The 27,994-nt window shown below is 47.1% G+C and overlaps 3 protein-coding genes across 5 annotated transcripts in view; 1 reads left to right on the top strand and 2 right to left on the bottom strand.

The window, feature by feature from the left end:
• LOC110084712 (H(+)/Cl(-) exchange transporter 7) overlaps nt 1-20,335 on the bottom strand; it is an 80,923-nt gene extending 60,588 nt beyond the window's left edge. Inside the window, exon 1 of one of the 2 annotated variants that reach the window (XM_078381337.1) lies at nt 20,230-20,335. Coding sequence is in view for 1 of the 2 variants with exons in the window: in XM_078381336.1 (XP_078237462.1) it covers nt 16,830-16,847 (18 nt within the window). In the remaining variant the exon portion in view is untranslated. Of the gene's footprint in view, nt 1-16,829; nt 17,106-20,229 lie in introns of those variants that run through there. The other variant, XM_078381336.1, reaches the window with a different exon arrangement.
• On the top strand, nt 26-27,741 carry GRAP (GRB2 related adaptor protein). The gene is made up of 7 exons (XM_072982642.2): nt 26-1,177; nt 3,751-3,851; nt 4,574-4,634; nt 16,752-16,849; nt 17,099-17,221; nt 25,748-25,916; nt 26,576-27,741. Exons 1-7 carry the CDS (start codon nt 869-871, stop codon nt 26,759-26,761), a joined length of 1,047 nt encoding a protein of 348 aa, XP_072838743.2. The 5' UTR covers nt 26-868; the 3' UTR covers nt 26,762-27,741.
• SLC5A10 (solute carrier family 5 member 10) overlaps nt 26,673-27,994 on the bottom strand; it is a 54,643-nt gene continuing 53,321 nt past the window's right edge. For both annotated transcript variants that reach the window (XM_072982633.2, XM_078381343.1), the window contains one exon: nt 26,673-26,811. The gene's annotated coding sequence lies outside the window, so the exon portion shown is untranslated. The remainder of the gene's footprint in view (nt 26,812-27,994) is intronic.

Below are 27,994 nucleotides of genomic sequence, written 5' to 3'. Positions count from 1 at the left end.
GGGAGAGGACATATCGGGGAAATCTGCCACCCTTTCTAGCTCTGAGCCTGCCTCGGGCGGCCACTGGGGTTGTGACCACCGCAGGTCGTGCGCACGCTTGCGGGAACCCGGAGGCGGGGGCGGCGGCGACGCGCCTGGGGTTTTGCTCGCTTCCCCTCCGCCCGGTTCCTCCTCCTCTTCGCCTTCCTCCTCCTCGCCTGGGGAAAGAAAGAGGACCGTCGCGGGGCCGGACTGGACGGGCTGCAAAAGCCGGCTCGGAGTTGAGCTGACATTGACAGCCCCGCGGGCGCAACTGACAGACCCGGCGCGCAAGGGCGCCGGCCATCCTGGGGGGATAAAGGGACGCCGCCTCTTCCCCTCCGTCCTTGCAGGCGCCTGCCTTTTTTGCAAGAGCCCCAAACAAGCCCTCTCCTCCCTTTGCACCCAGTTGATCTCCTCGCCCTTCTCTCTCCCCCCCCTTTCTCTTTTGACCCAGATGCCCGGGTCTCCATCCTCACCGGCTTGCCCTCTCCCTCTCGCCCCCTTCCTCCTCCTCCTCCTCCCTGGCAGGGCAACCGGGGCGCAACCCCATTGAGTCCGAGGGGAGGGATCATCGCAGCCCTCTCGCTTTGCTGCCAAAGAACCTCAGGCTGCAGAACGGCAAAAGCCCGCAGCAGCAGCAATAATAGCAATAATAATAATAATAAGGAAATCCCCGGACTCGTTTGACCTCATCCCGTCCTCAGGACTCCCTGCATTGCAGAGAAGCTGGCCCGCGATGCAGCTAGGGGGAAGGCGGGCGCGCCGGCTGGTTTGCAATCGGGCCCGATCCCCGGATCGCGTCCCCGTCCAGCCTTCCTAGAAGAGCCTTTCTCTCTTTCTCTCTGCCATGATCTTCTCGGGCAGCGGCTTCTTGCCCCCGCCGCCGCTGCCGGCGCGGAGAGGCTGCGCGCCCTTCCTGGCCCTGGCAGGGATGGCGGGGTGCCTGGGTGGGGGGCAGCCCCAGAGGAGCCGCAGCGGGGCCCCCTCCCGGCGCCTGCGGGTCCTGGTGGACATGGACGGGGTGCTGGCCGACTTCGAAGGCGGCTTCCTCAAGAAGTTCCGCGCCAAGTACCCGGGCCAGCCTTACATCGCCCTGGAGGATCGCCGGGGCTTCTGGGTTTCCGAGCAATACGGGCAGCTGGCCCCCGAGCTGAGCGTGAGTTCGAGTTCTCCTCCTCCTCCTCCTCCTCCTCCTCCTCCTCCTCGGTTGCCTTTCCCAAGGGGGCTCTGCCCCGAGGGGCCTGCAAGGAAGGGCAAAAAGAAGGGAAGGACAAGGGGTGGTGGGGTGGCGTGGAATGACTCGCCTTTGGAGGTGCTTTCCAGCGGCTCATGCGCCCCGCTTTTTGTCTTCACAACCGCCCTAGAAGGTAGGTCAGTTGGAAGGGGAAAGGCTAGAAAAGGGAAAGGCTCTCTCCCTTATCCTTGGCCAGGTTGGAACCCAGGTTTAAGGTCCACTTCGGAAGCTGCTTGGCAAACTGGGCTTCAGTGCTTGCAAAGGGATGGTGTGGGTTTTCCTAGCATCCCTGGCCACTAGAGATGGGGGATCATTGGCTATGATTCGCATTCGTATATTCAAATGCAAATATCCCCTTTTCTATTCGCCACCTCGCAGATGATGAGCTTTGACTATGGTATCCCGGTGACAAGCAGAAAGTTCTCTCTTTTATTTAATGAATGATTCCTTGGATGCCATTGGCTTGGTTGCTGTGACATCACGGAAGCAGCAAGAGATGCCTGCACCTATTTGCTGGTTACGGACTTAGCTTTTCTAAGGGCACAGTGATGCTGGGCACATGGCAGGCAGAAATCAAATTAAACTACGTAAGAATTATAGAACTTTTGTAGCAGAAGGCAGAAGTGTTTGAAGAAGACCTCGGTGCAAAAATTGATTGAATGGTTCTGGAGTGTTCAGAAGCTTCCCTTTGTACTGAAACCAAGAGATGATATTTATAATTTCTGGTACAAGACTGTGTGTTATCTACTGATGGTTCGTGTAATGACAGTGGTTGGTATCCAGTAGTAAGTCTCAGCTGGAGCAGACCCATTGAATTGATGGAGCCACTGATTCAATGGGCCTGCTCTAGTTGCAACTCACTACTGGATCCCAGCCAATGCGTTTCAATGCACTCTGCTGCTGTTCAATTAACTCAGTCAAGTTATACTTCATGCTGGCAGTGTGAAGGACTGCCTGAAAGGGCTGAGCAGGGAGAAGCAGACGCCTTAGTGACATTTCTTCAAAATCCTTGACACAATTCAATTGTCCTGACAAAGCAATGAGATAGAAAAATAATGAGGAGATACCCCTGTTATGACCTGCATGCATTTATTCTGGATTTGCTTTACCCGCCCGGTACTCAGAACAGCCAGGCATTCAGCTAATCTTCTCAAAATCCAAGTAAAGTGAAGACTGTTGGGGGGGGGAGAGGGTAGAAACTTCTTCCGAATCCCGTCTGCTGTTTTTCTACATCTAGGAATGCAATTTGACAAGCTGAGAGAGTTTCCAGTGTTGTGAATGCAGTGGATTGTTGTCTTTTTTTTTTCCTTTTCAAAATCATAGTTTGCTGCCTTTACAAGGCAACATCCTTAGGTCTTTGTTCAAAGTGTAAAGTACAGGCTGTTTGAACAGCACTGCAGTTCCGGGGTGCCACAACACCCTGTGTTCAGCCTGCTTATTGACTGCTTTTAATATCTTTTGAAGAAGGAAAAAATGAAATTTGAGATAAGAGATGGTGCCAAGGCATATGCAAAACAACCATACAGACCCAGGCAGAGTAAACTTTTTCCTTCCTTCCTTCCTTCCTTCCTTCCTTCCTTCCTTCCTTCCTTCCTTCCTTCCTTCCTTCCTTCCTTCCTTCCTTCCATTCCATTCCATTCCATTCTTTTTCCTTCCTTCCTTCCTTCCTTCCTTCCTTCCTCCCTCCCTCCCTCCCTCCCTCCCTTCCTTCCTTCCTGTACATTTTCATCTCACTTTCTACTGTCTGATCTGGCCTTCTATGACATTTTCAAATGTTAGCAGCCTCTGCTAAAAGGCAGCTTCTCATGCAGAGGAAGAGTTACCTATTTAAAAATACCACTCTCACCATTCCCCACTGGTCATGCTAGCGGATGATTCTGGAGGTTTTAATCCAAAAAGAAAGGGGGGGGGAGCCATTTCCATGTTTTGCCCTATGATCCAAAACAAGATTTCTGGGCATCTTAAGAGATTCTAGGACATAGTCCTTGGTTTACATATTCTTTAAGGTGTGCCAAATGGCTGCTTTGGTAGATTTTTTTGGTCTCATGGCCCAGATCCCTTGCTGGAAGCAAGGCCGGCCCTACCATTATCCGAAATGAAATGGCTTTCAAGTACTGTACCGGTTGGAGGATTTGGGTGCTTATAGTTTTAAAAAGTAACTTCCCCAGGTTCTGACATGGCTGCCCGCCAGCTTCTGCCACCTGCCATGTCAGAACCTGGGGAAGTTACTTTTTAAAACTATAAGCGCCCAAATCCTCCAACCTGTACGGTACTTGAAAGCTGTGTTTGGAGGTTTCCAAAAATATAGAAAAGAATGACTCCCGGAGCCAAACGTGGTAGTTTTCTTTTTTAAAAGCACGGATGCAAACAACTGATTGCAAATATTGCTGAGGAACGGATCTCAAGGTTGTTTCCCCTTCTGGGAAGAGAAGAAGAACCGATTGAATGACAAGCTTCTTTTCTGGTGTTCCCCTTCTTCTCCTACTCTCGTGCAGGAAAAAGCTATCAGCATTTGGGAATCAAAGTATTTCTTCCTAGAACTCGATCCTTTGCCAGGAGCCGTAGAAGCTGTTAAGCAGATGGCAAAATTAGAAGCGTGAGTACAGAGATGCCGTCACGTAACCGAAGGGGAATCACCGTCAGTACATATGAGTGACAGCTGCGTGTCTTCGGCAATGGGATTAGTCCGGGGAGGGGAAGGGAAATCCCAGTTCCAAATATAATCAGGGATGAATGGGAGACCCCACAAAATCTCCAGTAAGGCATCAGAGTGCTGACTATGCTTGTCTTGTCGACAGATGTTTAATTATTTTTTAGTATAGTTTCCTATGTTGTTTTTCATGTCTAATAATTGTTTCTGATCCGCCCTGGCTCCCCTGCGGGGTGAAAGGCAGCGTACAAAAAACATCCATCAGTAAACAAATAATATTTATTGGAAGCCATTTGTGTTTCTGATGAAGATGGAGCCCTAGAGTTTGGGATTCTCTTCTGAAGCATAGCTGTGGGAAGGGCAGCTGTCCCATTGAGCACTTCCGGATTTACCATGGATGACTGTTGAAGATAAATGCTCATTCTTTGCTTGTAGACGGATTCTGGCTTCAGCCCTCTCTCCCCTTAGTTACAAAAAGTGAAGAGGGCGGAGCTGCTGGGGATGCTAATGGGACAGTATGAGCCAAGGGGATCCGTCCCTCTGAGAGCGCTTGTGACATCCACAGAGAGTACAGTACTTTGAAATCTTAACAGAAAAGAAAATGCAATATATGAATGAAAAATAGATTTCCCCCCTCCATCTCTCTCTCTTTCTCTCTCTCTTTGCAGGACAGATGTATTCATATGCACGAGTCCCATCAAAAAGTATCACTATTGCCCCTATGAAAAGGTAATTAATATGCAAGGACTACAGTCATTGTGATCTAATTAAATTTCCTTCAGAGCATGGAGAAAGAGGTGTCTGGGATGCGTCTTCGGCCAGCTAACGATGCAAGGGTAACAGGTTAGGATAGCTGTGGGCCAGCTGAGCAGGGAGTTGGCCGGTTGGTGCTGCGTTGACGTGGATGACACCCACCCACCTACCCAATCCCGGTAAACAGATGCTCCAGATTACTTAAGATTCATTTTGCTTTGGCTTCGCTTTGCTCTGGATCGGATGTCAATTCTGTGCTTCTCTCCCTCTGACCCTTCTCTCCCCATGTTGTGTCCTCTGGTTCCGGCCTTGTGCCACTTCGCCCCCTCTTTGGTCGGAGGACGGCTGGGGGTGCCCTCGCCCATTGAACCCTCTCCGGCTCTCTGCGCCTCTCCGGTCCATGGGTTGGATGTCGGCCGGCTCGACTCGGGCCCTGGCTTTGTCCACCGGGCTGCGGATGGTGTAGAAGGACCTGCCAACCCGGTCTCTCGGGCCAGGGGCGCTCCGGCCACCGGCCGCTGGGTGCGGGTCCAGGTTGTTGGGTGGGGGCACCCGGCGCCGGCGCCGCAGGCGGTCCACCAGCCTGTTCATGGCTCGTTTTACTTTCTCCTTGGCCCAGACAAGGCAGGGGCACAAGCTGGCCCATGGGATGCAGCCCGGCTTCGGCTTGGCCCGGGTTTGTCCCCCTTCGGCCCTCCTTTGGTCGGAGGATGGCCGGGGGGCCCCTCTTTGTGGGCGCTCTTGGCGGCTCCCTGCCTTTCTCCCTCCTGCGGTGGCTGCTCTTTCCTGAGCGAAGGGAGGTGGGGCTCCCCTGCGGGAAGGCTGGCTTCTCTCCCTCTCCGGCCGGGGGCGCTTCCCCTTTTTACCAGCCTCCGCTGTGCCCTGGACGGAGGAGGGCGGAAGGGCGCTGGTTCCTGGGAGCCTCTCTTCTCCTTCCGCCCCTGGTGTTGCTGCTGCTGCTCCTCCCTCTGCCTTGAGGGCCAGCGAGGGGACCCCACTGCAGAAGGAGTCCCTCTGGGGCTGGGTCTCCTCCGCCTCGGGGGCCTCCACATTTTCTTCGGAAGGGGGGGGAGCCCTGCAGCCCTGCAGTACAACTAGCTCCAGCTGGAGGCTGCTGGCCTCCTCCAGTCCCCCTCTCCCATCCTCTGGTCCTGCTGCTGCCTCATCCCTTGTAGGTGGTTCCAGGGGCGGCTTGGGGGGCTCCACGTCTTTCTCTTCGGAAGGGAGGAGAGCCGTGCAGCGCGGCGTCCCCGCTAGCTCCAGCTGGAGGCCGCCGGCCTCCTCCCTTCCCCTTTCCTCATCCGGTGGTCCTTCTTCTGCCGCCTCATCCTTTCCCGGCGACTCCAGGGGCTGCACGAGGGCCTCCACTGGTTCTTCAGGGGGAGGGGGCAGCTCGGGCGGCTTCTCAGAAGATGGGCTTGCTGGAAGCACATTCTCTCCTTCTGCCTCTGCTGCTGCTGCTCCTGTGTTAACAGACAGTGAGCAGTCCCTGACAGCGGAGAGTGTCTGGCCCGTGCAGCCGAAACCAAAATCTTCCTTCAGGCACACAGCCCCCAGGGTCTCCAAATCCATCACCCTGTTCTCTTCATGTAACATGCACTGGCAGCGTCTCTCCTGGGATCCAGAGGCACCTGGCACGGTGGGAGCATATCTGGAAGATGATGGAAGGGCCCCCTCACCATGCTGTTCCGGCTCCGGGTTCGAATCCACCTCAACTCGCCGCCGCTGAACCGTCCCTGTCCATGAAGTGAGCCAGTTTCCCAGCCGCCCCCACATGATTTCACACAAATACGAAACCAGAGAGCCTAACAAATAATAAAATGCTGGGAGGAAGATGTTCAAGAACCCCCATGGCACGCTGGCTTCGGCATCCCCGTCAGAGTTCCGCCAGGGTTGCTCCTCCTCCCGGCTGGCGAAGGGGTCCCCCAGATCTCGGCTCTGGAGTTCTGGTGTCTGGCCAGGGTCTTTCTTTAAAAGCAGAGAGCTGAGGATCGCAATCAGGTAGGCGAGCCTTGTGGCGTCCCCCATGATCACTTGGCCAAGTGTGCCAGGCGAGGCTTTTCCTCCAAAATGTTGGCCAGGTTTCAGTGATGTCACAATGAGGGGTAGGATGGTGGCAGGCAAGGAGATTTTCCTCCAAAATTTTGGCCAGGCTTCAGTGATGTCACAATGAGGGGTTGGATGGGTCCCCCACCCACTCACCCACCCTGCTGCCTATTTAATTTATTTATTTATTAGATGTTTACCCCTCTCCCTTCTAGACACATGACTACTCAGGGCGGCTCACAATAAAATGATTCATAAAAACAATTAAAACAACAATTTACATTGACAATATCAGTATAATCAAGATGGAAAAAATACGAAAGTAGAAAGTAAAAGTACACCCCCGGCTATTTTTTGTGGCGCCAATTACACATCAAAGCATTGGTTCCCATCGGAACGGATGCAAAGCCGGTGAATCCGTCCTGTATCACTAGGGAGAGAATTTTTTTTCTTTTTTCTGCTTTTAACCTAAGATGAAGAAAGTGCAGGAAACCACGGAGGGAACCAACGGACACCATTTCAACAGGAAAACTTTAAAACCAAGCAGATTTAAACTAAGCCAAGCGCTTTTTAGGATTTAAAAAAAAGCTGGAAAGGAGGGAGGGAACACCTTTTAAATAGAGCACCTTTAAAATGGAGCACCTTTTCAACCAAGCCAAACACCTTTTATATTTAAAAGAGGGAGGGCTTGCACCAGCAATCAGCAAACATCCTTCCATCACAGAACTCCTCATCACAAAAAGAAAGCATGGGTGTGTGTGTGTGTTGAGACTTCAGTCTAAGCTGCATTTTAGACCTCCATCAGCCCAAGAAACCTTTGGAACACCATTTCCAACTTTAAAAGCAGACGAATACAGTACAGTAAAATGCATTCTGGCCAAAGGAAAAAAATCACCAAAAGAATTAAAATGAAACACTACAAGTCCCTGGGGCTGCAAAAAACAAAACAAAAAGAGAAAACCAAATCCAAAAAAAAGCGCGGAAACCTAAGGAGTCTGGCCGCCGCATTCTGCACCATCTGAAGCTTCCGCATCAACCTCAAAGGTAGCCCCACGTGGAGCGCATTGCGGTGGTCTAATCTCGAGACTACAAGGGCATGGACCAGAGTGGTGAGGGGCCCGCCATCAAGATAGGGACGAAGCTGGGCAATCCGCCAAAGATGGCAGTTGGCGGAATGGACCACTCACGCCACCTGCGTTTCCATGGTGAACGCCGGGTCCAGATGGACCCCCAAGCTGCAAACCTCACTCTTCGCGCTGAGAGTCAACCCCCCAAAAGAGAGCGAGTTTCCCAAGCCACCGATGGAGGGGCCACCCACCCTCAGGGCCTCCATCTTGTCCGGGTTCAGCCTCAACCCATTCTCCTGCATCCATTGCAGTACGGCCCCCAGGCAGTGTTGAAGGGACAGAACGGCATCCACTGCAGCTGGAGAAAAGGAAATGTAGAGGTGTGTGTCATCAGCATATTGATGGCACGATGCTCCACACCCCCTGATGACCCCACGCAGCGGCCTCATAGAGATATTAAACAGCATTGGGGAGATGATCGAGCCCTGCGGAACCCCACAATTGAGGCTCCATGGGGCTGAAACACTCTCCCCAAGCTGAACTCTCTGAAGGCAGTCCTCCAAGAAGGATCAGAGCCAGGCAAGGGCCAAGCCACCGATTCCCATTGCGGAGAGCCTCCCTAGGATATTTTCAATCTATCCTTGTTGCAGTGTTCTGTCCCCACTTGCCTGAAGACATCTATTATAGTGCCAGTCCCGAAGCAGTCAGCTGTGGTATCTCCCAATGATTATAGACCAGTAGCTTTAACATCTGTTATTATGAAATGTTTTGAGAGATTGGTGCTGGATTACATTAAGGCTAGTCTTCCACCTTCTTTGGATCCATGGCAATTTGCATACAGGAGAAATAGATCTACTGATGATGCTGTGTCCATCGTACTCCATATTGTATTGAGCCACTTAGAACATTATGCGAGGCTGTTGTTTATGGATTATAGCTCTGCTTTTAATACCATTCTATCAAATAGGTTGTTTTTAAAAATGATCAACCTGGGATTACCTCAGGAGATCTGTATGTGGATAACGTTGGGGACCACTGAAATAAATAAATACCAAACATGAAACCCATTGCTTGGAATGTGCTTTTTGGTCTAGCTTTGGTTTACTCCTGGTCTTGGTTAGATCTTTTAAATATTTGTAAACTTGCTTTCAGCTTTCAAAGATTGTCTTTTAATTATATAAGCCACCTTTTGAAGGGGGAAGGTGAGTTAAACATATTTTAAGTCTATAAACCGCGACGCCTCAGGATTGGGCAGGAAAAGCTGTGGGCCTTTTGCTGTAAGAACATTTTTTTTCTTTTTTCAAAAAGGCAAATGTATGGCCTTTGGGTCAAAAAGCAGTATATAAATATATACGAAGGGTTCATTAAATAAACTTTACACAGAATAGGTCAATAAATACTGTAAACTTTGAGAATTCATCCAGAGCACTTCTTGATTTCTCTTATTCGGTATGCTGTGTGAACTCTGTAAAGATGTGCTGATTTGCTGTAATGGGGTGTGTGGCGTTTCCCCTTGTGGCCCCTGCTTATTTTGCCCTTAAACATAAATTCCCCCCTCAGGATGCGTTTTCACTTTACACGCTGCCACTAGGTATTACTCCCCTAATACCAATTATGTATTTCAGACACGTGTGCTGCCAAGTCCAACAGGTTAATTGAACTTTTGAGTTTGAGAATCAGAGGTTTAAATTACAGATGTTCTTTTATTGTTATGTAAATCACAAAGGCTAAATCACAGATGCTTGGTGTCCTTAAAAGGGATTTGTTTATGCATTGGTTTGATGGTACTTTTATTCAGAAGAACAATATACTTTTACTAATTATCTATTCTCTATTATAACTTTCTTTATTCGCTTTATAATTCCAACTGTTCAATCTATGTATTAACTATGTGTATTAACTATTAACTATTATCTATGTGTTAATCCCTCATCTAACTCTTCCTCTCCAAATAACTATCTATCTTCTGCTTCTCTCTAACTCCTAACTGCCATTTTCCTTCTCTCTGTAAATGTTAACTGTCATTTTCCCCCCTCAACTGTCGCTCTTGCCCCCACCCCTCCTGCCCTATCATTGGCTCCTCCCAAGGAAAGGACAGCTAAACAGCAGTAAATAAATGAAATAAATAAATACCAAACATGAAACCCATTGCTTGGAATGTGCTTTTTGGTCTAGCTTTGGTTTACTCCTGGTCTTGGTTAGATCTTTTAAATATTTGTAAACTTGCTTTCAGCTTTCAAAGATTGTCTTTTAATTATATAAGCCACCTTTTGAAGGGGGAAGGCTAGGTAAACATGTTTTAAGTCTATAAACCATGACACCTCAGGATGGGGCACGAAAAGATGTGTGGGCCTTTTGCTGTAAAAACATTTTCGTTTTTCAAAAAGGCAAATGTATAGTCTTTTGGTCAAAAAGCAGTATATAAGTATACATAAAGGGTTCATTAAATAAACTTTTCACAAGATAAGTCAATAAATATGCTTTGCACACGATAAACCCTGCAAAAATCTCTGCACTGTTCTCCCCAAAATGGAAAAAGGAAAACTTTTTCATGTGGGGGATGAGACAGAAAGTGAACTTGGATTTAGAAGTTAAATATTTATTATTGCCATCAGGCACCAAAGAAACAGGATTGCCCAGTGCTTTCAGGAAGGAAAGATAACTTTTTTTTTTACCACAACTAACAGAATTCCTCAGGCCACATTAACTGGATTTTTTAAAGGAAGTATAATTTTTATAAAAAGGCTGCCACATTCTGCAGTTTCCACCTTTTTCACTCCCTCTAGCCTGAGCAAAAGCTCTGTACCTGTATTTGTAACACAGCATGGCAGAAATTGTTGCCTGTGTGTGATGTTTTGTACAGAAGTGGTATGGATCAAACAAACAAACAAAAATTGGGCAATAATGATTATTTTAAATAGTCTTAAGCTCCACCATCCAAAATAATATCCCCAAAGCCTGAGATTTGCCTCTGTGGGCATCCTTAACCAAGACATAAACTAACAGATTGCTTTATGATGACATTTACTACTAATACTAGTAATACTTTTATGTACTGTATTATTGTTAGCTGCCCAGAGCAGGCTACAACTGCTGCACAAAATTTGTCTACTTGATTAGTATACCAGAAAGTAACAGAAATATATAAAATTCATCTGTTCTACCAATGAATTTTTGAAGGATAAAAGAAATTCTTTACAAAGGTCCCAGTAGAAGGAATACAGTACTGTAAAAGAACATGCACTACAGTTTCCACTTCCTGACTATTACAGGACGTAAACAGCATGGATAAGCTACTCTCTGATATCTCTCCTCCAAAAGCACAGGAAGCAACACTTTAAATTAGGCTACTGCAAAAGCTTTCCTGAATTTGGAAAAAGCTAAATTAGTCAAGTACGTAGAGGGCACAAAGATCTTATTTCCTAATGCACTAAATGTACACAGTAAACTGTGAAATGTTCTTGTAATTCTATGTTCCAGATTCTCTGTTCAACAACTGATTTGCCTTTAGGGTAACCAAGCATTAATTGGGAGAAAATCCCAAAGATAATTATTTAGATGGGTCCCTTTTCTATTTAGATCAAAAGGTGTCCAAATGTGTTAATGGTGCAGAAGTTGGAGTCCACCTGATGGCATACAGTGATGAGGAGGTCCCTTATTCAGGATCATGAGGATAAGTTCTATTTCTTTATGTCACCCATATCCCAGGATTGTTGTGATGTTAAAGAGTGTACTTGAGACCCTGCTGAGAGCACCTTCTTTGAAGTAAAGACAGATGTCCCAAAACCCTGACCACTTAAATCTGTGTTATTAATCATCACCTGCAGGAACTGCAGCTTGGCTTAAGTCCACATAAGGAAAGGGAAGTGTTGAGAATTCATCCAGAGCACTTCTTGATTTCTCTTACTCCAAGGAAGGGAATAAATTATGTCCCTTTCCACAAAATAGCTTTTAAAGCCTGAGGGGCAGCGTGAAGAAGACAGCCCCACAAAATGGTGCCTGAGGGGAACCAGAGAGGCAGCCCCTTCCCCTCCCCCAAATCTCCCTGAGGCAAAGCATGGCCAGCTTTATTTATTCAATTAAAAAAAAAATCAAAATGGGACTTAGATGAAGGATATGAAGGAAAGGACAGCTAAGGAGCAGTAAATAAATGAAATAAATAAATACTAAACATTAAACCTATTGCTTGGAGTGTGCTTTTTGGTATAGCTTGGTTTACTCTGTGTGTGTGTGTTCTTGTTTAGATCTTATAAATATTTGTAAACTTGCTGCTTTCAGCTTTCAAAGATTGTCTTTTAATTATATAAGCCACCTTTTGAAGGGGGAAGGTGAGTTAAACATATTTTAAGTCTATAAACCGCGACGCCTCAGGATTGGGCAGGAAAAGCTGTGGGCCTTTTGCTGTAAGAACATTTTTTTTCTTTTTTCAAAAAGGCAAATGTATGGCCTTTGGGTCAAAAAGCAGTATATAAATATATACGAAGGGTTCATTAAATAAACTTTACACAGAATAGGTCAATAAATACTGTAAACTTTGAGAATTCATCCAGAGCACTTCTTGATTTCTCTTATTCGGTATGCTGTGTGAACTCTGTAAAGATGTGCTGATTTGCTGTAATGGGGTGTGTGGCGTTTCCCCTTGTGGCCCCTGCTTATTTTGCCCTTAAACATAAATTCCCCCCTCAGGATGCGTTTTCACTTTACACGCTGCCACTAGGTATTACTCCCCTAATACCAATTATGTATTTCAGACACGTGTGCTGCCAAGTCCAACAGGTTAATTGAACTTTTGAGTTTGAGAATCAGAGGTTTAAATTACAGATGTTCTTTTATTGTTATGTAAATCACAAAGGCTAAATCACAGATGCTTGGTGTCCTTAAAAGGGATTTGTTTATGCATTGGTTTGATGGTACTTTTATTCAGAAGAACAATATACTTTTACTAATTATCTATTCTCTATTATAACTTTCTTTATTCGCTTTATAATTCCAACTGTTCAATCTATGTATTAACTATGTGTATTAACTATTAACTATTATCTATGTGTTAATCCCTCATCTAACTCTTCCTCTCCAAATCACTGTCTACCTTGTGCTTCTCTCTAACTCCTAACTGTCATTTTCCTTCTCTCTGTAAATGTTAACTGTCATTTTCCCCCCTCAACTGTCGCTCTTGCCCCCACCCCTCCTGCCCTATCATTGGCTCCTCCCAAGGAAAGGACAGCTAAACAGCAGTAAATAAATGAAATAAATAAATACCAAACATGAAACCCATTGCTTGGAATGTGCTTTTTGGTCTAGCTTTGGTTTACTCCTGGTCTTGGTTAGATCTTTTAAATATTTGTAAACTTGCTTTCAGCTTTCAAAGATTGTCTTTTAATTATATAAGCCACCTTTTGAAGGGGGAAGGCTAGGTAAACATGTTTTAAGTCTATAAACCATGACACCTCAGGATGGGGCACGAAAAGATGTGTGGGCCTTTTGCTGTAAAAACATTTTCGTTTTTCAAAAAGGCAAATGTATAGTCTTTTGGTCAAAAAGCAGTATATAAGTATACATAAAGGGTTCATTAAATAAACTTTTCACAAGATAAGTCAATAAATATGCTTTGCACACGATAAACCCTGCAAAAATCTCTGCACTGTTCTCCCCAAAATGGAAAAAGGAAAACTTTTTCATGTGGGGGATGAGACAGAAAGTGAACTTGGATTTAGAAGTTAAATATTTATTATTGCCATCAGGCACCAAAGAAACAGGATTGCCCAGTGCTTTCAGGAAGGAAAGATAACTTTTTTTTACCACAACTAACAGAATTCCTCAGGCCACATTAACTGGATTTTTTAAAGGAAGTATAATTTTTATAAAAAGGCTGCCACATTCTGCAGTTTCCACCTTTTTCACTCCCTCTAGCCTGAGCAAAAGCTCTGTACCTGTATTTGTAACACAGCATGGCAGAAATTGTTGCCTGTGTGTGATGTTTTGTACAGAAGTGGTATGGATCAAACAAACAAACAAAAATTGGGCAATAATGATTATTTTAAATAGTCTTAAGCTCCACCATCCAAAATAATATCCCCAAAGCCTGAGATTTGCCTCTGTGGGCATCCTTAACCAAGACATAAACTAACAGATTGCTTTATGATGACATTTACTACTAATACTAGTAATACTTTTATGTACTGTATTATTGTTAGCTGCCCAGAGCAGGCTACAACTGCTGCACAAAATTTGTCTACTTGATTAGTATACCAGAAAGTAACAGAAATATATAAAATTCATCTGTTCTACCAATGAATTTTTGAAGGATAAAAGAAATTCTTTACAAAGGTCCCAGTAGAAGGAATACAGTACTGTAAAAGAACATGCACTACAGTTTCCACTTCCTGACTATTACAGGACGTAAACAGCATGGATAAGCTACTCTCTGATATCTCTCCTCCAAAAGCACAGGAAGCAACACTTTAAATTAGGCTACTGCAAAAGCTTTCCTGAATTTGGAAAAAGCTAAATTAGTCAAGTACGTAGAGGGCACAAAGATCTTATTTCCTAATGCACTAAATGTACACAGTAAACTGTGAAATGTTCTTGTAATTCTATGTTCCAGATTCTCTGTTCAACAACTGATTTGCCTTTAGGGTAACCAAGCATTAATTGGGAGAAAATCCCAAAGATAATTATTTAGATGGGTCCCTTTTCTATTTAGATCAAAAGGTGTCCAAATGTGTTAATGGTGCAGAAGTTGGAGTCCACCTGATGGCATACAGTGATGAGGAGGTCCCTTATTCAGGATCATGAGGATAAGTTCTATTTCTTTATGTCACCCATATCCCAGGATTGTTGTGATGTTAAAGAGTGTACTTGAGACCCTGCTGAGAGCACCTTCTTTGAAGTAAAGACAGATGTCCCAAAACCCTGACCACTTAAATCTGTGTTATTAATCATCACCTGCAGGAACTGCAGCTTGGCTTAAGTCCACATAAGGAAAGGGAAGTGTTGAGAATTCATCCAGAGCACTTCTTGATTTCTCTTACTCCAAGGAAGGGAATAAATTATGTCCCTTTCCACAAAATAGCTTTTAAAGCCTGAGGGGCAGCGTGAAGAAGACAGCCCCACAAAATGGTGCCTGAGGGGAACCAGAGAGGCAGCCCCTTCCCCTCCCCCAAATCTCCCTGAGGCAAAGCATGGCCAGCTTTATTTATTCAATTTTTCTTTTTAAAAAAATCAAAATGGGACTTAGATGAAGGATATGAAGGAAAGGACAGCTAAGGAGCAGTAAATAAATGAAATAAATAAATACTAAACATTAAACCTATTGCTTGGAGTGTGCTTTTTGGTATAGCTTGGTTTACTCTGTGTGTGTGTGTTCTTGTTTAGATCTTATAAATATTTGTAAACTTGCTGCTTTCAGCTTTCAAAGATTGTCTTTTAATTATATAAGCCACCTTTTGAAGGGGGAAGGTGAGGTAAACATATTTTAAGTCTATAAACTGCGACGCCTCAGGATTGGGCAGGAAAAGCTGTGGGCCTTTTGCTGTAAGAACATTTTTTTTCTTTTTTCAAAAAGGCAAATGTATGGCCTTTTGGTCAAAAAGCAGTATATAAATATATACGAAGGGTTCATTAAATAAACTTTACACAGAATAGGTCAATAAATACTGTAAACTTTGAGAATTCATCCAGAGCACTTCTTGATTTCTCTTATTCGGTATGCTGTGTGAACTCTGTGAAGAGGTGCTGATTTGCTGTAATGGGGTGTGTGGCGTTTCCCCTTGTGGCCCCTGCTTATTTTGCCCTTAAACATAAATTCCCCCCTCAGGATGCGTTTTCACTTTACACGCTGCCACTAGGTATTACTCCCCTAATACCAATTATGTATTTCAGACACGTGTGCTGCCAAGTCCAACAGGTTAATTGAACTTTTGAGTTTGAGAATCAGAGGTTTAAATTACAGATGTTCTTTTATTGTTATGTAAATCACAAAGGCTAAATCACAGATGCTTGGTGTCCTTAAAAGGGATTTGTTTATGCATTGGTTTGATGATACTTTTATTCAGAAGAACAATATACTTTTACTAATTATCTATTCTCTATTATAACTTTCTTTATTCGCTTTATAATTCCAACTGTTCAATCTATGTATTAACTATGTGTATTAACTATTAACTATTATCTATGTGTTAATCCCTCATCTAACTCTTCCTCTCCAAATAACTATCTACCTTGTGCTTCTCTCTAACTCCTAACTGTCATTTTCCTTCTCTCTGTAAATGTTAACTGTCATTTTCCCCCCTCAACTGTCGCTCTTGCCCCCCCTCCTGCCCTATCATTGGCTCCTCCCAAGGAAAGGACAGCTAAACAGCAGTAAATAAATGAAAGAGTAATCTTAATTGATTAGATAGGCGGGATATAAATAAATAAATAAATAAATAAATAAATAAATAAATAAATAAATAAATAAATAAATAAATAAATCCCACTGTTTCATGCCATTTCTCCAAAACTCTCCCAGGACAGAGTGACCACCACATGGCTTAGGAGGACACTCTTAAGGAGGGCCCGGGGTTGCCCATGTTTTTAACCCAGCCCTGCTGCTCTGCCTTGGACAGCAACCATTAACCAGAAGAGTTTGTGGCTGGGTCCATGCTGGGAAACGCCTCTCCCTCCTATTTAGCAGGGCAAGAGCTGCGTGAGGATTCAATCTTAATTATGTATTTATTTAAAATATTGCTGCCCCACATTTTCCCCCAAGAGAATGCATAAGGCACCCATTCAAGCCATTAAGCCATAATGCAGATTTAACAACAAGGAGAGGAAATTTTGTTCGCTGGGAAAGGGGCAGAATCCTGGAGAATCAGAATTTGGGCTGAGATGTTGAGAGCTGGTGGGGATGAGGAGGGACGTGTCTGCCCAGGGTCAGGGTGGCACTCACAAATTGCACGGTCCCTAACTCCCACCCCCACCGTTCCTTTTTAATGCAAAGATCCTGAACATGGATGAGGACCTGAACTGGTACAAAGCAGAGCTTGGAGGCCTGGAAGGATTTGTACCCCAAAATTACATCAAAATGAAGCCTCATCCGTAAGTTGCTTCCGCTTTTCCCTTGATTTGAAAGAGGTCTCTTAATAATTGCATGGCTGAACTGGGATTCGAACCCAGGACTCCGGCGTCTTCGCCTGATGCTTTAACTGGCTCCTGTTGTTCGTTTTGAGGGAGGCTCGTTAGACCCCACTGAGTGCCATTTTCGCAGTCAAAAGGCATGTGTAATTCTTATGTTCTCCCCGTTCTCAGTCCGGACAACTGCTCTGACTTCCTGACTTTCTCCTCCAGCTGGTACTCAGGCAAAATATCCCGGCAGGAAGCAGAGAAGATTCTTTTAAAGAGGCGTTTTCGAGGAGCTTTTCTTCTCAGAGAGAGCGAAAGCAGCCCAGGGGATTTCTCCATCTCTGTCAAGTAAGTCTTTCGAAAAACGGAGTTGCTCTTAAAAATCTGCTGCATCAAATTGTATTTAATTAATAAGGTGCTGGTGAGGGGCTCTCCGGCCACCGGCCGCTGGGTGTGGGTCCAGGTCATCGCGTGGGGCCATCAGCCTGTTCGCAAACAAATCCACATTTGGGCTGGCCCGGCCTTGTGCCACTTCGCCCCCTCTTTGGTCGGAGGACGGCTGGGGGTGCCCTCGCCCACTGAACCCTCTCCGGCTCTCTGCGCCTCTCCCGTCCACGGGTTGGATGTCAGCCCTGGCTTCGTCCACCGGGCTGCGGATGGTGTAGGACTGGCCAACCCGGTCTCTTGGGCGAGGGGCGCTCCGGCCACCGGCCGCTGGGTGCGGGTCCAGGTCATCGCGTGGGGCCATCAGCCTGTTCGCAAACAAATCCACATTTGGGCTGGCCCGGCCTTGTGCCACTTCGCCCCCTCTTTGGTCGGAGGACGGCTGGGGGTGCCCTCGCCCATTGAACCCTCTCCGGCTCTCTGCGCCTCTCCCGTCCACGGGTTGGATGTCAGCCCTGGCTTCGTCCACCGGGCTGCGGATGCTGTACGACTGGCCAACCTGGTCTCTTGGGCGAGGGGCGCTCCGGCCACCGGCCGCTGGGTGCGGGTCCAGGTTGTTGGGTGGGGGCACCCGGCGCCGGCGCCGCAGGCGGTCCACCAGCCTATTCATGGCTCGTTTTACTTTCTCCTTGGCCCAGACAAGGCAGGGGCACAAGCTGGCCCATGGGATGCAGCCCGGCCTTGGTCTGGCAAAGGGTCTTCCTTTGGCCCTTCTTTGGTCGGTGGACGGCTGGGGGGGCTCTCCGCATCGGCGCTCTTGGCGGCTCCCTGCCTTTCTCCCGCCTGTGGCGGCTGCTCTTTCCCGAGCGAAGGGAGGTGGGGCTCCCCTGCGGGAAGGCTGGCTTCTCTCCCTCTCCGGCCGGGGGCGCTTCCCCCCCTTTTTACGAGCCTCCGCTGTGCCCTGGACGGAGGAGGGCGGAAGGGCGCTGGCTCCTGGGGGCCTCGCTTCTCCTTCCGCCCCTGGTGTTGCTGCTGCTGCTGCTCCCTCTGCGTTGAGGGCCAGCGAGGGGACCCCACTGGAGGAGGAGTCTCTCTGGGGCTGGGTCTCCTCCGCCTCACCCCTTCTGGGTGGTTCCAAGGGCGGCTCCAGGGCCTCCACGATGTTTTCTTCGGAAGGGGGGGGAGGCGTGCAGCGCGGCGTTGGGACTAGCTCCGGCTGGAGGCCGCCGGCCTCCTCCCTTCCCCTTTCCTCATCCGGTGGTCCTTCTTCTGCGGCTTCCCTTCCTTCCTCGGGAGAGGCCGGGAGAAGGGCGCACCCCAGCTGACCTTCGATGTCCGGCCGCCGGAACCTGGCCTCTGGGCTTCGGTCCTCTTTTGCACCAGGGGCCGCTCCTCCGCTTGTTTCTCCTTCTGCCTCTGCTGCTGCTGCTCCTGTGTTAACAGACAGTGAGCAGTCCCTGACAGCGGAGAGTGTCTGGCTCGTCCAGCAGAAACCAGTATCTTTCTTCAGGCACACAGCCCCCAGTGTCTCCAAATCCAGCACCCTGTTCTCTTCATGTAGCATGCACTGGCAGCGTCTCTCCTGGGATCCAGAGGCACCTGGCACGGTGGGAGCATATCTGGAAGATGATGGAAGGGCCCCGTCACCATGCTGTTCCGGCTCCGGGTTCGAATTCACCTCAGCTCGCCGCCGCTGAACCGTCACTGTCCATGAAGTGAGCCAGTTTCCCAGCCGCCCCCACATGATTTCACACAAATACGAAACCAGAGAGCCTAACAAATAATAAAATGCTGGGAGGAAGATGTTCAAGAACCCCCATGGCACGCTGGCTTCGGCATCCCCGTCAGAGTCATCCCAGGGTTGCTCCTCCTCCAGGCTGGCGAAGAGGTCCCCCAGATCTCGGCTCTGGAGTTCTGGTGCATGGCCAGGGTCTTCGTTTGAAAGCAGAGATCCGAGGACCACAATCAGGTAGGCAAACCTTGTGGCCTCCACCATGATTTCCTGCCCAAGTGGGGCAGGCAAGGATGAGCAAGGAGATTATCCTCCAAAATTTTGGCCAGGCTTCAGTGATGTCACAATGAGGGGTTGGATGGGTCCCCCACCCACTCACCCACCCTGCTGCCTATTTAATTTATTTATTTATTAGATGTTTACCCCTCTCCCTTCTAGACACATGACTACTCAGGGCGGCTCACAATAAAATGATTCATAAAAACAATTAAAACAACAATTTACATTGACAATATCAGTATAATCAAGATGGAAAAAATACGAAACAAAAGTAGAAAGTAAAAGTACACCCCCGGCTATTTTTTGTTCTTATGTAGAGGCGCCAATTACACATCAAAGCATTGGTTCCCATCGGAACGGATGCAAAGCTGGTGAATCCGTCCTGTATCACTAGGGAGAGAATTTTTTTTCTTTTTTCTGCTTTTAACCTAAGATGAAGAAAGTGCAGGAAACCACGGAGGGAACCAACGGACACCATTTCAACAGGAAAACTTTAAAGCCAAGCAGATTTAAACTAAGCCAAGCGCTTTTTAGGATTTAAAAAAAAGCTGGAAAGGAGGGAACACCGTTTAAATAGAGCACCTTTAAAAAGGAGCACCTTTTCAACCAAGCCAAACACCTTTTATATTTAAAAGAGGGAGGGCTTGCACCAGCAATCAGCAAACATCCTTCCATCACAGAACTCCTCATCACAAAAAGAAAGCATGGGTGTGTGTGTGTGTTGAGACTTCAGTCTAAGCTGCATTTTAGACCTCCATCAGCCCAAGAAACCTTTGGAACACCATTTCCGACTTTAAAAGCAGACAAATACAGTACAGTAAAATGCATTCTGGCCAAAGGAAAAAAATCACCAAAAGAATTAAAATGAAACACTGCAAGTCCCTGGGGCTGCAACAAAACAAAACAAAACAAAAAGACAAAAACAAAAAAATCCAAAAATAAGCAGAAACTAGCCCCTTACCTCCACCTTCCCAGCGACGTCGCAGGAGTTGCCAGCAGACACAAACTACCTCTGGGACTCCGGCTCTGGAATTTGCCTCAAGGTTGACTCCTGAAGCCTTTTCCATCTGTGGATAGAGCCACAAGGCAGTGGAGGTTTGGAGTCGGAGTTTTCCTTCTCCTAGATGTGCTGCCTCCCAAGGCTGACCAGCCCCACTGACCTGGTAAACTTTATATAGGTCCTGCTAGTACTCCACATGACCCTCTTGGCAATACAAATTTAAACAACAACAACAAAAACAGATTAAAAATTGAAAACACAACGAAAACAATTACTTTGAAAAACTGAAAAGCCTAGACTTTAAAAGGACTGGGTGAATAACAGGCCTTCATCAGGCACCCAGAAATAACATAAATATGGCATCAGACAAACCTCTCTGTTGCATAGTAAGTTATCGCTCCCAAAAGGGCCTCTCTTCCCCCTACTAACACCCACCTCATAATTTGAGAAGAGGATCTGGAATAAGAATACTAAAGACGAGCATATAGTTTAAATAGATGCCTGCATAGGAAGCCAGGCAGGTTTTGCTGCACACTTAATAGGGACCCCCCCCCCCAAAAAAACAGGGAACCAGTTCCAATGGCTGCTGAGAATCATCCCTATCTCCAATATTGTCTCTTGGCTCCTGCAAAGCTTCTTGGTTTTCCTATGCCAATTTATTCCCACTAACTCACATGGATCCACAGGATCCCTTCCAGCTCTAGAATTCTATGATGACAACGACAATAGTAACGATGGTTCTGGAAGTCTTTAGACACCTCCGTCTGGCCATCTGTCAATAATGCTTTAGATGTGGATTTTTTTATATTGGAAGAGGCTGGCTCAGATTATCCTTCGGTCCATTTCATCTCTACCATTTTAGGGTTCTGTGATGTGCTCTGCCTGACATGGCTTGCGACCAGGGATCCATGGGCCTCCTTCCATCACCATCTTTCGGACCACAATATAGCTAATTCTAAGACATCCCTGTATTTCCAAGCAAACATATGTTGCCAAGACACGGATCATTAACTTCTAAGAACTACTTTTTAAAATGCATTGTGCTTTTGCCGTTTGTTATGGAATAACTCCCACCTTCCTACACAGAAACCTAAGTTGTCGGTCATTTTTGGAGCTGGTGGCCTGTCTCATGACCCCCTAAGGCAGCACCTTCCAGACCTCTTGCTCCGTCTTTCTCCAATCCATCTTGACATTTTTGTAAGAACTGGATCATCCTTTCCCTTTTCCTTCTCCAAGACTTGACCTGTGGTTTGGCAAATGGCACTTTCCAGATGGAAACCAGGGGCAAACGCCGTGAAACTTTGCCGTTCCGACACCAGAGGGTGCCCTGACCCATCGCACATCCTTTCAGGGGGACCGGCAGGAGGCTGCTTCTGTTTACACGGCGAGCGTTGCCACCCCCATGTAAGAAAGCCTAGGAAGGTATTTGTTCCTTCGCTTCGAGATATGCTTGAGGAAAACATGGTTATCGCCACTTCGAAGCTGAACCACCGACGTTGATTGAGAGTTTGAAAGAGAAGCTAACACACACAATGAACTGCCATGATCTCTGACTGCGCGGCCGCCACAGCGATCGGAAAGAACACAGTTCTGTTTGCAACGTTTACATGTCGGTCCTGATCTCGTCTAGGCCTGGACACGCTTGCTTAAGTGTAAGGATGATGATATGCTTTTTTTTTAAAGGCATGCTCTCGATGTAGCTTAGCATGTGTTTTAATCCAGAATTCTGTAAGACATGAAATCTCTGTGTAGGAGGGAGTGCGGTTTGGAAGAGAAACCTGGGATCCCTGCCACACATGGATGTCCAATCCTTGGCATGGACACCGAGGCCACCTGCAGTGTGCAGATTGCCGTTTCATATGATTTGATGTTTTAATAACTTTGACTAACTCACTTGGCTGCGGTTTTCCAGGACGTGGTCTGTAAGAAAAGCAACTTTTCCAAGCTCAGATTCGGAATGGCCGATGACTTACGGTAGAAGAGTTCTACACAGATGGGGACCATTTCCGCCCCCAGTGAATAGAAGCGTCACTCTTTCAGGTTTTCAGTTCGTTGACGGCTGAAAGCAGCAGAGTAGGGGAAAAGGCATGGACCCTTCAGAGAAGCCCTGCTCATTGTTCAAAAGATGGAAACTTCTTTAGCTCTGAGATCCCGCCGGATGGAATGACCAAAGGAGGATCTCCGTTTGTTCAACTTTTAAGCCGTCTTGTCTTTCGCTCTTGCAGCCAGAGAACGTTTCACAGTCTTTGATGCCCCTTGTATGGAGAAAGCTAGCACGTCAAGGAGAATGGGTGCTAGACAGCCACCCTCCCTGCACTGCTAGCTCTCTGGTTGCAAGAAAAGGAGTGCTGCAATGAACGTTCCACCTGCAGAAATGCTAGCAACCGTTCTGAGTCCTTGTCAGCCTTCAGTGCTGTTGGGGAAAAAAATTAACAACTAGAATTTGAAATATGTGTGTCTCTTGTGAGGCAAAAGGAGGGACGTGCATTTTTAAGAATCCACCTTGTCATGATGAATTTCAGCTGCTTGGGGTGGCCCAGAGGGAGAGGCTTTATCTTGCCCTCCAGCCATCATCACGCTAGATTCCATGTGCCTGTAAACACACGTGGGTTTACCTCGGACAAAGGTGAAGAGAGGTCGCTCCTTAAAGGTGCATGGACCAAAACGCACACAGGTTTCACCTGTAAAATGAGTCTGGCTCAATGAAGAAAGATGGGATGAAGACTGGACTCCCCTCCATGTCACCACCTGAACTTGAGCGACTCAGCTTGTGGGTTGAGCCTCTGACTGGCAAAAAGGAGACCATCTAAAGCAGGTTCACTAAGATGCAGAGTTGGGGGGGGGCGCTTCCCAGAAGCTGGCATCAGAAACCAAGGCACTTGTGACATGGGAGGCAACATAGAGCATAAATCGTCACTGTTAGTAAAGTCAGCATCCTGCACTCAAGTATTCTTTTTCCGGACCCAATATAATGTTTTTCCCTCCAGGGATGTCATTCCTTCAAAGCTCCATGCCTGAGCAGGCAAACGTGCAAATGAAGCCCATGCTTGCTTCCTGATGACCAATCCCAAAAGAAAAGGAAGCAGGTTTGCAATGTGGAGAGGCGAGGAAGGCTTCTGCTGGGACATATGGGCCGTGTCCCCCTGTTAGAAGGGACCCCGTTCTTGATGACCTGTTCCAAAGCGTTCTTCAGGCTCTTTGTCATGTCTTTAGAGAAGCATGCTTCGCCTGGCTGCCTTTACTCCGGAGTCAAAAGCAGCCTTTGGATGACACTTTCCATCTGGGCTCAGCGTCCATCTGGTTTCCTGTTGACAAACCGTCCCCTTCATGGCAGGTTGTGCCCTTTGCAACAACCGGCGCGTTATGCCGAGGGGCTGCCCCACACTGTGCTACCCACGCTGGCAGGCCTTTGCTTCTCTCTCGGCTTGTGCCTCCTGTTCCCTCCTGTTCCGAGTCTAGGAGAGCCAGCCGGACATGGCAGGTAGAGCTGTCAGACCAGAGCTCGGAAGATCTGGGTTCAAATCCTGGTTTTCCAAAATGGAAAATCATTGGGCTTATACAGCAATGATAAACCTCTCCTTAACATCTCATCCTAGGCTTTAATGGTACATAATCCACACGCGAATAGAGCAGGACCCCCCCACATCCACAGGATATGAGTTCCAATTCCCCCCACCTCCACAGATGCTGAAAAACAGAGATTATAGTGAACTCTATTCTAATAGCAAAGGCTATACACACAGCATAGCCTCTGGTGCTTTCTAGTGGCCAGTTCTGGCAACTTCCCCTTTAAAAATATATCTATTTTCCTAGGATTATTGTTTTAATATTTTTAGACCATGGATAAGTGAATCAGTGGATACTGATCCCGTGGATAAAGGGGGTCCCACTGTCACTAGGAAGGATTACTCCTTAGTGTCCTTGAGGTTCAGACAGACGCCAAGGAAAGGAGAACTCCTTAGTGCTTCAAGATCTTGGAACAGGACGTTTCGTACCTTGGCCTCCTGTATTCCTCCCGACCTGTAGCGCGATGTGGGAACCATTTCCAGGCTTTCCACTGTTTTCACAGAAGTCATTAAAATGCTATTTGCAATGATGGATCTGCAGGGGCTCCTTCCCGTAAGCAAGTCACCACCTGAATCCTGGCAGTCTGGGAGGGAAAACCGCACCCCTTTGCAGAAAGCTCTTCTTCTGCTGGCCCTTTTACGTCTTTTCCTTCGGCTGACGTCCGTGGCTGACAGATTACGGCAAACCTGGGCGAAGAGAGAAAGAGACCTTAATTATATTTTAATGTGAATGTTGCAGTCAGGTTTTGCTGGGAACTTGGAAATAAAACCTGTCTCAACCCTTCGGCAAGGGCCAGGATGCAACGGTACACGTTTTTTAAAAAAGTTTATCTTAGGACACAGGTATGTAAAAAGGTAACGCTGGAATCTTTTTCCCCCCCTAGGGGTCTGGGCCATTGGGAACAGATCACCAAAGGGTTTCGGGACACCCAGACGTATAATAACATTAACTGCAGGTCAGTGACACCTTCCCACTGTACTACGCTTCCCGAAACAAAGCGAGGTTAGGGAAGAAACACATTTCTGAAACGGAAGAGAAATTCCCGCAGCTATCGGTGTGTTCATAATACAGCTGGGAAGCAAAAGTCCCTTTTTCCCCAGAATTCATCCCAAATTGCCTCAAGCCAGTGACCATGCTGAATTCTGGAGGATTCTGGGAATTGTAGTTCCTCCCTCCCCCATACCCCGGAAAAAGGAACTTTGTCCAAGCTGAAGGTCAGAAAGATTCTGATTTACCCTCTGGAAGCTGCAAATCTACATCCATTTACTAGGGAGTAAGCCCTGAAACACTCAATGGGTTTCATTTTAAGCAAACAGGCATCACAATGCATTAGATGTAGATGCCACATATGAGCAGGAAGGCCTAAATATTTGTAGCATGGAGATAAAGCAGCCTCTTAGGAAGCACACCGTATGCACGCAGGGCAGAAACTGGGAAAGTTCCTTTTTCCTCTCTCTTTTGGATTACAGCGCTCAAAAACACTAACCGAATGGGCGAAGACCCAAACAGCCCCCTTCGCGGATCGGCGCTTTTCTTCGCCTACGTTGCCGTCCTCACTGCGTTTTGAGGCACCTTCGTAACGGGTGGGCTCAATCTCTCTTGCAATTAACAGAACCAGAAAAGAAAAAAGAAATAAAATTAAAAGTGTGCAGACGTGTAAAATAAGCTCCGGGGTCGAGGGGGAAAGGGGTTGTGGCTTGCTTGGAAAGAAGGGGATCCACGCGGCGTTGCGGGTGGCCACAAGGCACCAGACACATCACGGCCGCCGGCGTTTTCTCTTGGCTTGAGCCGCTCTGAAGCCGTCGTGGATGGGATCCTTGCTGGGGGCGGCGGGGAAAACCCTCTGCCCTGGCCTGGCGCCACCTCCCTCATCCGGCATCATCCAGGGTCCCTTTCTGCCTTCTCTTTACAGCTCCGGAGAGCAGGTGCTCCACTTCAAGGTCCTGCGAGAGAAAAACGGGAAGTACCACCTTTGGGACGAGAAATTCAACTCCATCAACGAACTGGTGGATTTCTACAGGACCACTACCATCGTGAAGAAGGGCCAGCTCTTCCTCCGAGATCATGGGGAAATGCAGGAGGTAAGAGCGAGGACCTTCCTATCCCTGGGAAAAGTTCCAACTTTGGGAAAGGTAGTTTCTTCCCCGGAATTAGACGACCTGATAGCCAGATAAAGGATTATCACTCCTGTTTCTTTCCTCTTTTCTACTTCCCCACTTTGGCTGGAGACAGACAGGGTTCCCCGCCGCCCCCCACTCCCTGGCACGGCATTGTTTCAAACTCCTGTTGAATCAAAAGGAATATAAGGGGATAAAAGCGAAGTGGGTGGAAAACAGGGAGGGAGCCATTTCCCACTGAGATCACTTTTTTGGCAATCCCTAAGAGGAGATGGGAGAAGCCCGGCTGGTTGGTGAGCAGCCTGCTATTTCCTCTCAGCCTTTGCCTCAAGGAAGAACTAGATGAGATGCCAGCCGTGTATTTATTTAGAAGATGATAAAACATTTTCCCTCCAGAGACCTAATTCCTTCGAAGCTCCCACACCTAGACCATCCCACTGGCCAAGGAAGCCCAGGTGGACTTCCTGATGACCAATCCCAATACAAGGCCAAGTGGTTTGGCGCAGCTGAGGAAAACTTATGCTAGGATCAATGCTAGTCGTTTACCTCTTAAGAGCAGCTCACCTCTAAGGACGCTCCAACGGTGAGCCTCTGTTTTAACCTTTGCTCTCTTTTACACGCAGCCCAAGAAGGCAAAATATGTGCAAGCTCAGTTCGATTACGCGGCCGAAAATTCGTCCCAGTTGAGCTTCTGCAGAGGGGACGTCCTTGAGATCCTGGACGGCTCCGACCCTAACTGGTGGAGGGGGAAGTTAGGGGTGAAAACCGGCCTCGTGCCCCGAAACTACGTTTTCCCTCTTCGCCTGTGATCCGCTCTGACCCGTCTGGAGGCTCACATTCCAGGAGCTGAAGAAAACCTCTAGAAGTGGAGATCATGGAATACAAACATGCCTCTTGGAACTTCTCACATGGTACCTGACCTTCTTCATATTACAGCCCAAAGAGATACGTCAGGAGTTGGAAAATCTGGGTTTTCCCACGACTATTGCTAGCCAACATGGGGCCAGTATTCTGCCTTTCCCGCCTTAAACAGCGTTTCATTTGGACTCCAATTGGGGAGACCTGGGTTTCTAGACCCCCCCTCCCAAGAGCCAGAAAATTGACGCAGTGACCCTGGAATTATTTCTCTCTTCCACAACAGTAAGAAATAAAAGCAGTGGGAAAACGCAATGAGGCAGAAAAGAAAATGCTTAAATCCATACGGACACAGGACCCCATAAAATCGGCACTGTGAAATCCCCATCTCCGGCAACACAATGGAGTAATTGTGTGGTCACACTGGCAGTTTGAATCAGTTTCTGATCAGACTTTTAAAAAATCAGATTCAAGTCACGTGGCATTTGAACCGGTGACGACATTCCCATGAAAATAGATTTATTTCTGGTGATTTAAACCAGTTTTGGCATCTACTCTGCTGAAGTCAACTCATTTCCACGAAAACCACATTGAACCGAATCAACTTTAGAAGTGTTTTAAAGAGCCCCTGGTTGCCAGTTGGGGGGAAAAAACCTCGATTGGCAGACCATATAAATCGATTTCGCCCTCGCATTGTGTAAACGATAAAATATAAATTGATGCTTTTAAACAATGCTTAAATGCGGTTCTTATTGCCAGTGTGATGGCAGCCCACAGCGCCCACTGAATTCCTAGTAGCATGCTTTAATTGGAGTGTCGTTAATTGGTGGGTCTTCACTGGTCCTAGCTACATCCTTGTAAATAATATTCAGCTAGATTCTGGTCACTGTAAATATAGCAAAATGACTGAAAAATAAAAGCCGCATCTGGAAAACCCTCTATTTCATTTTTTGCAAAACCACAAATCTGTAGGTTCATGATGCTGCTGCTGAAACCCATTTCTCATCAGCTGGGCTGCAAACCGGGTAAGGTATCCGGAGCCTCCAGAGAATCGCTGTACGGACCTTGCTTCCCTTTCTAGTATCTGTTGACTTCATTTCTCGCCAGCGTTCCAGGTATTCGCAGTGACCATCAACAAATGAGGCACCCTCATTCCCACGCTTAGGACATTTAACAGGTTGCCAGAA

The sequence above is a fragment of the Pogona vitticeps genome, chromosome 13 (genome assembly GCF_051106095.1).
Source record: "Pogona vitticeps strain Pit_001003342236 chromosome 13, PviZW2.1, whole genome shotgun sequence".
Classification (NCBI taxonomy): domain Eukaryota; kingdom Metazoa; phylum Chordata; class Lepidosauria; order Squamata; family Agamidae; genus Pogona; species Pogona vitticeps.
This window is presented reverse-complemented; position numbering and strand designations above follow the sequence as displayed.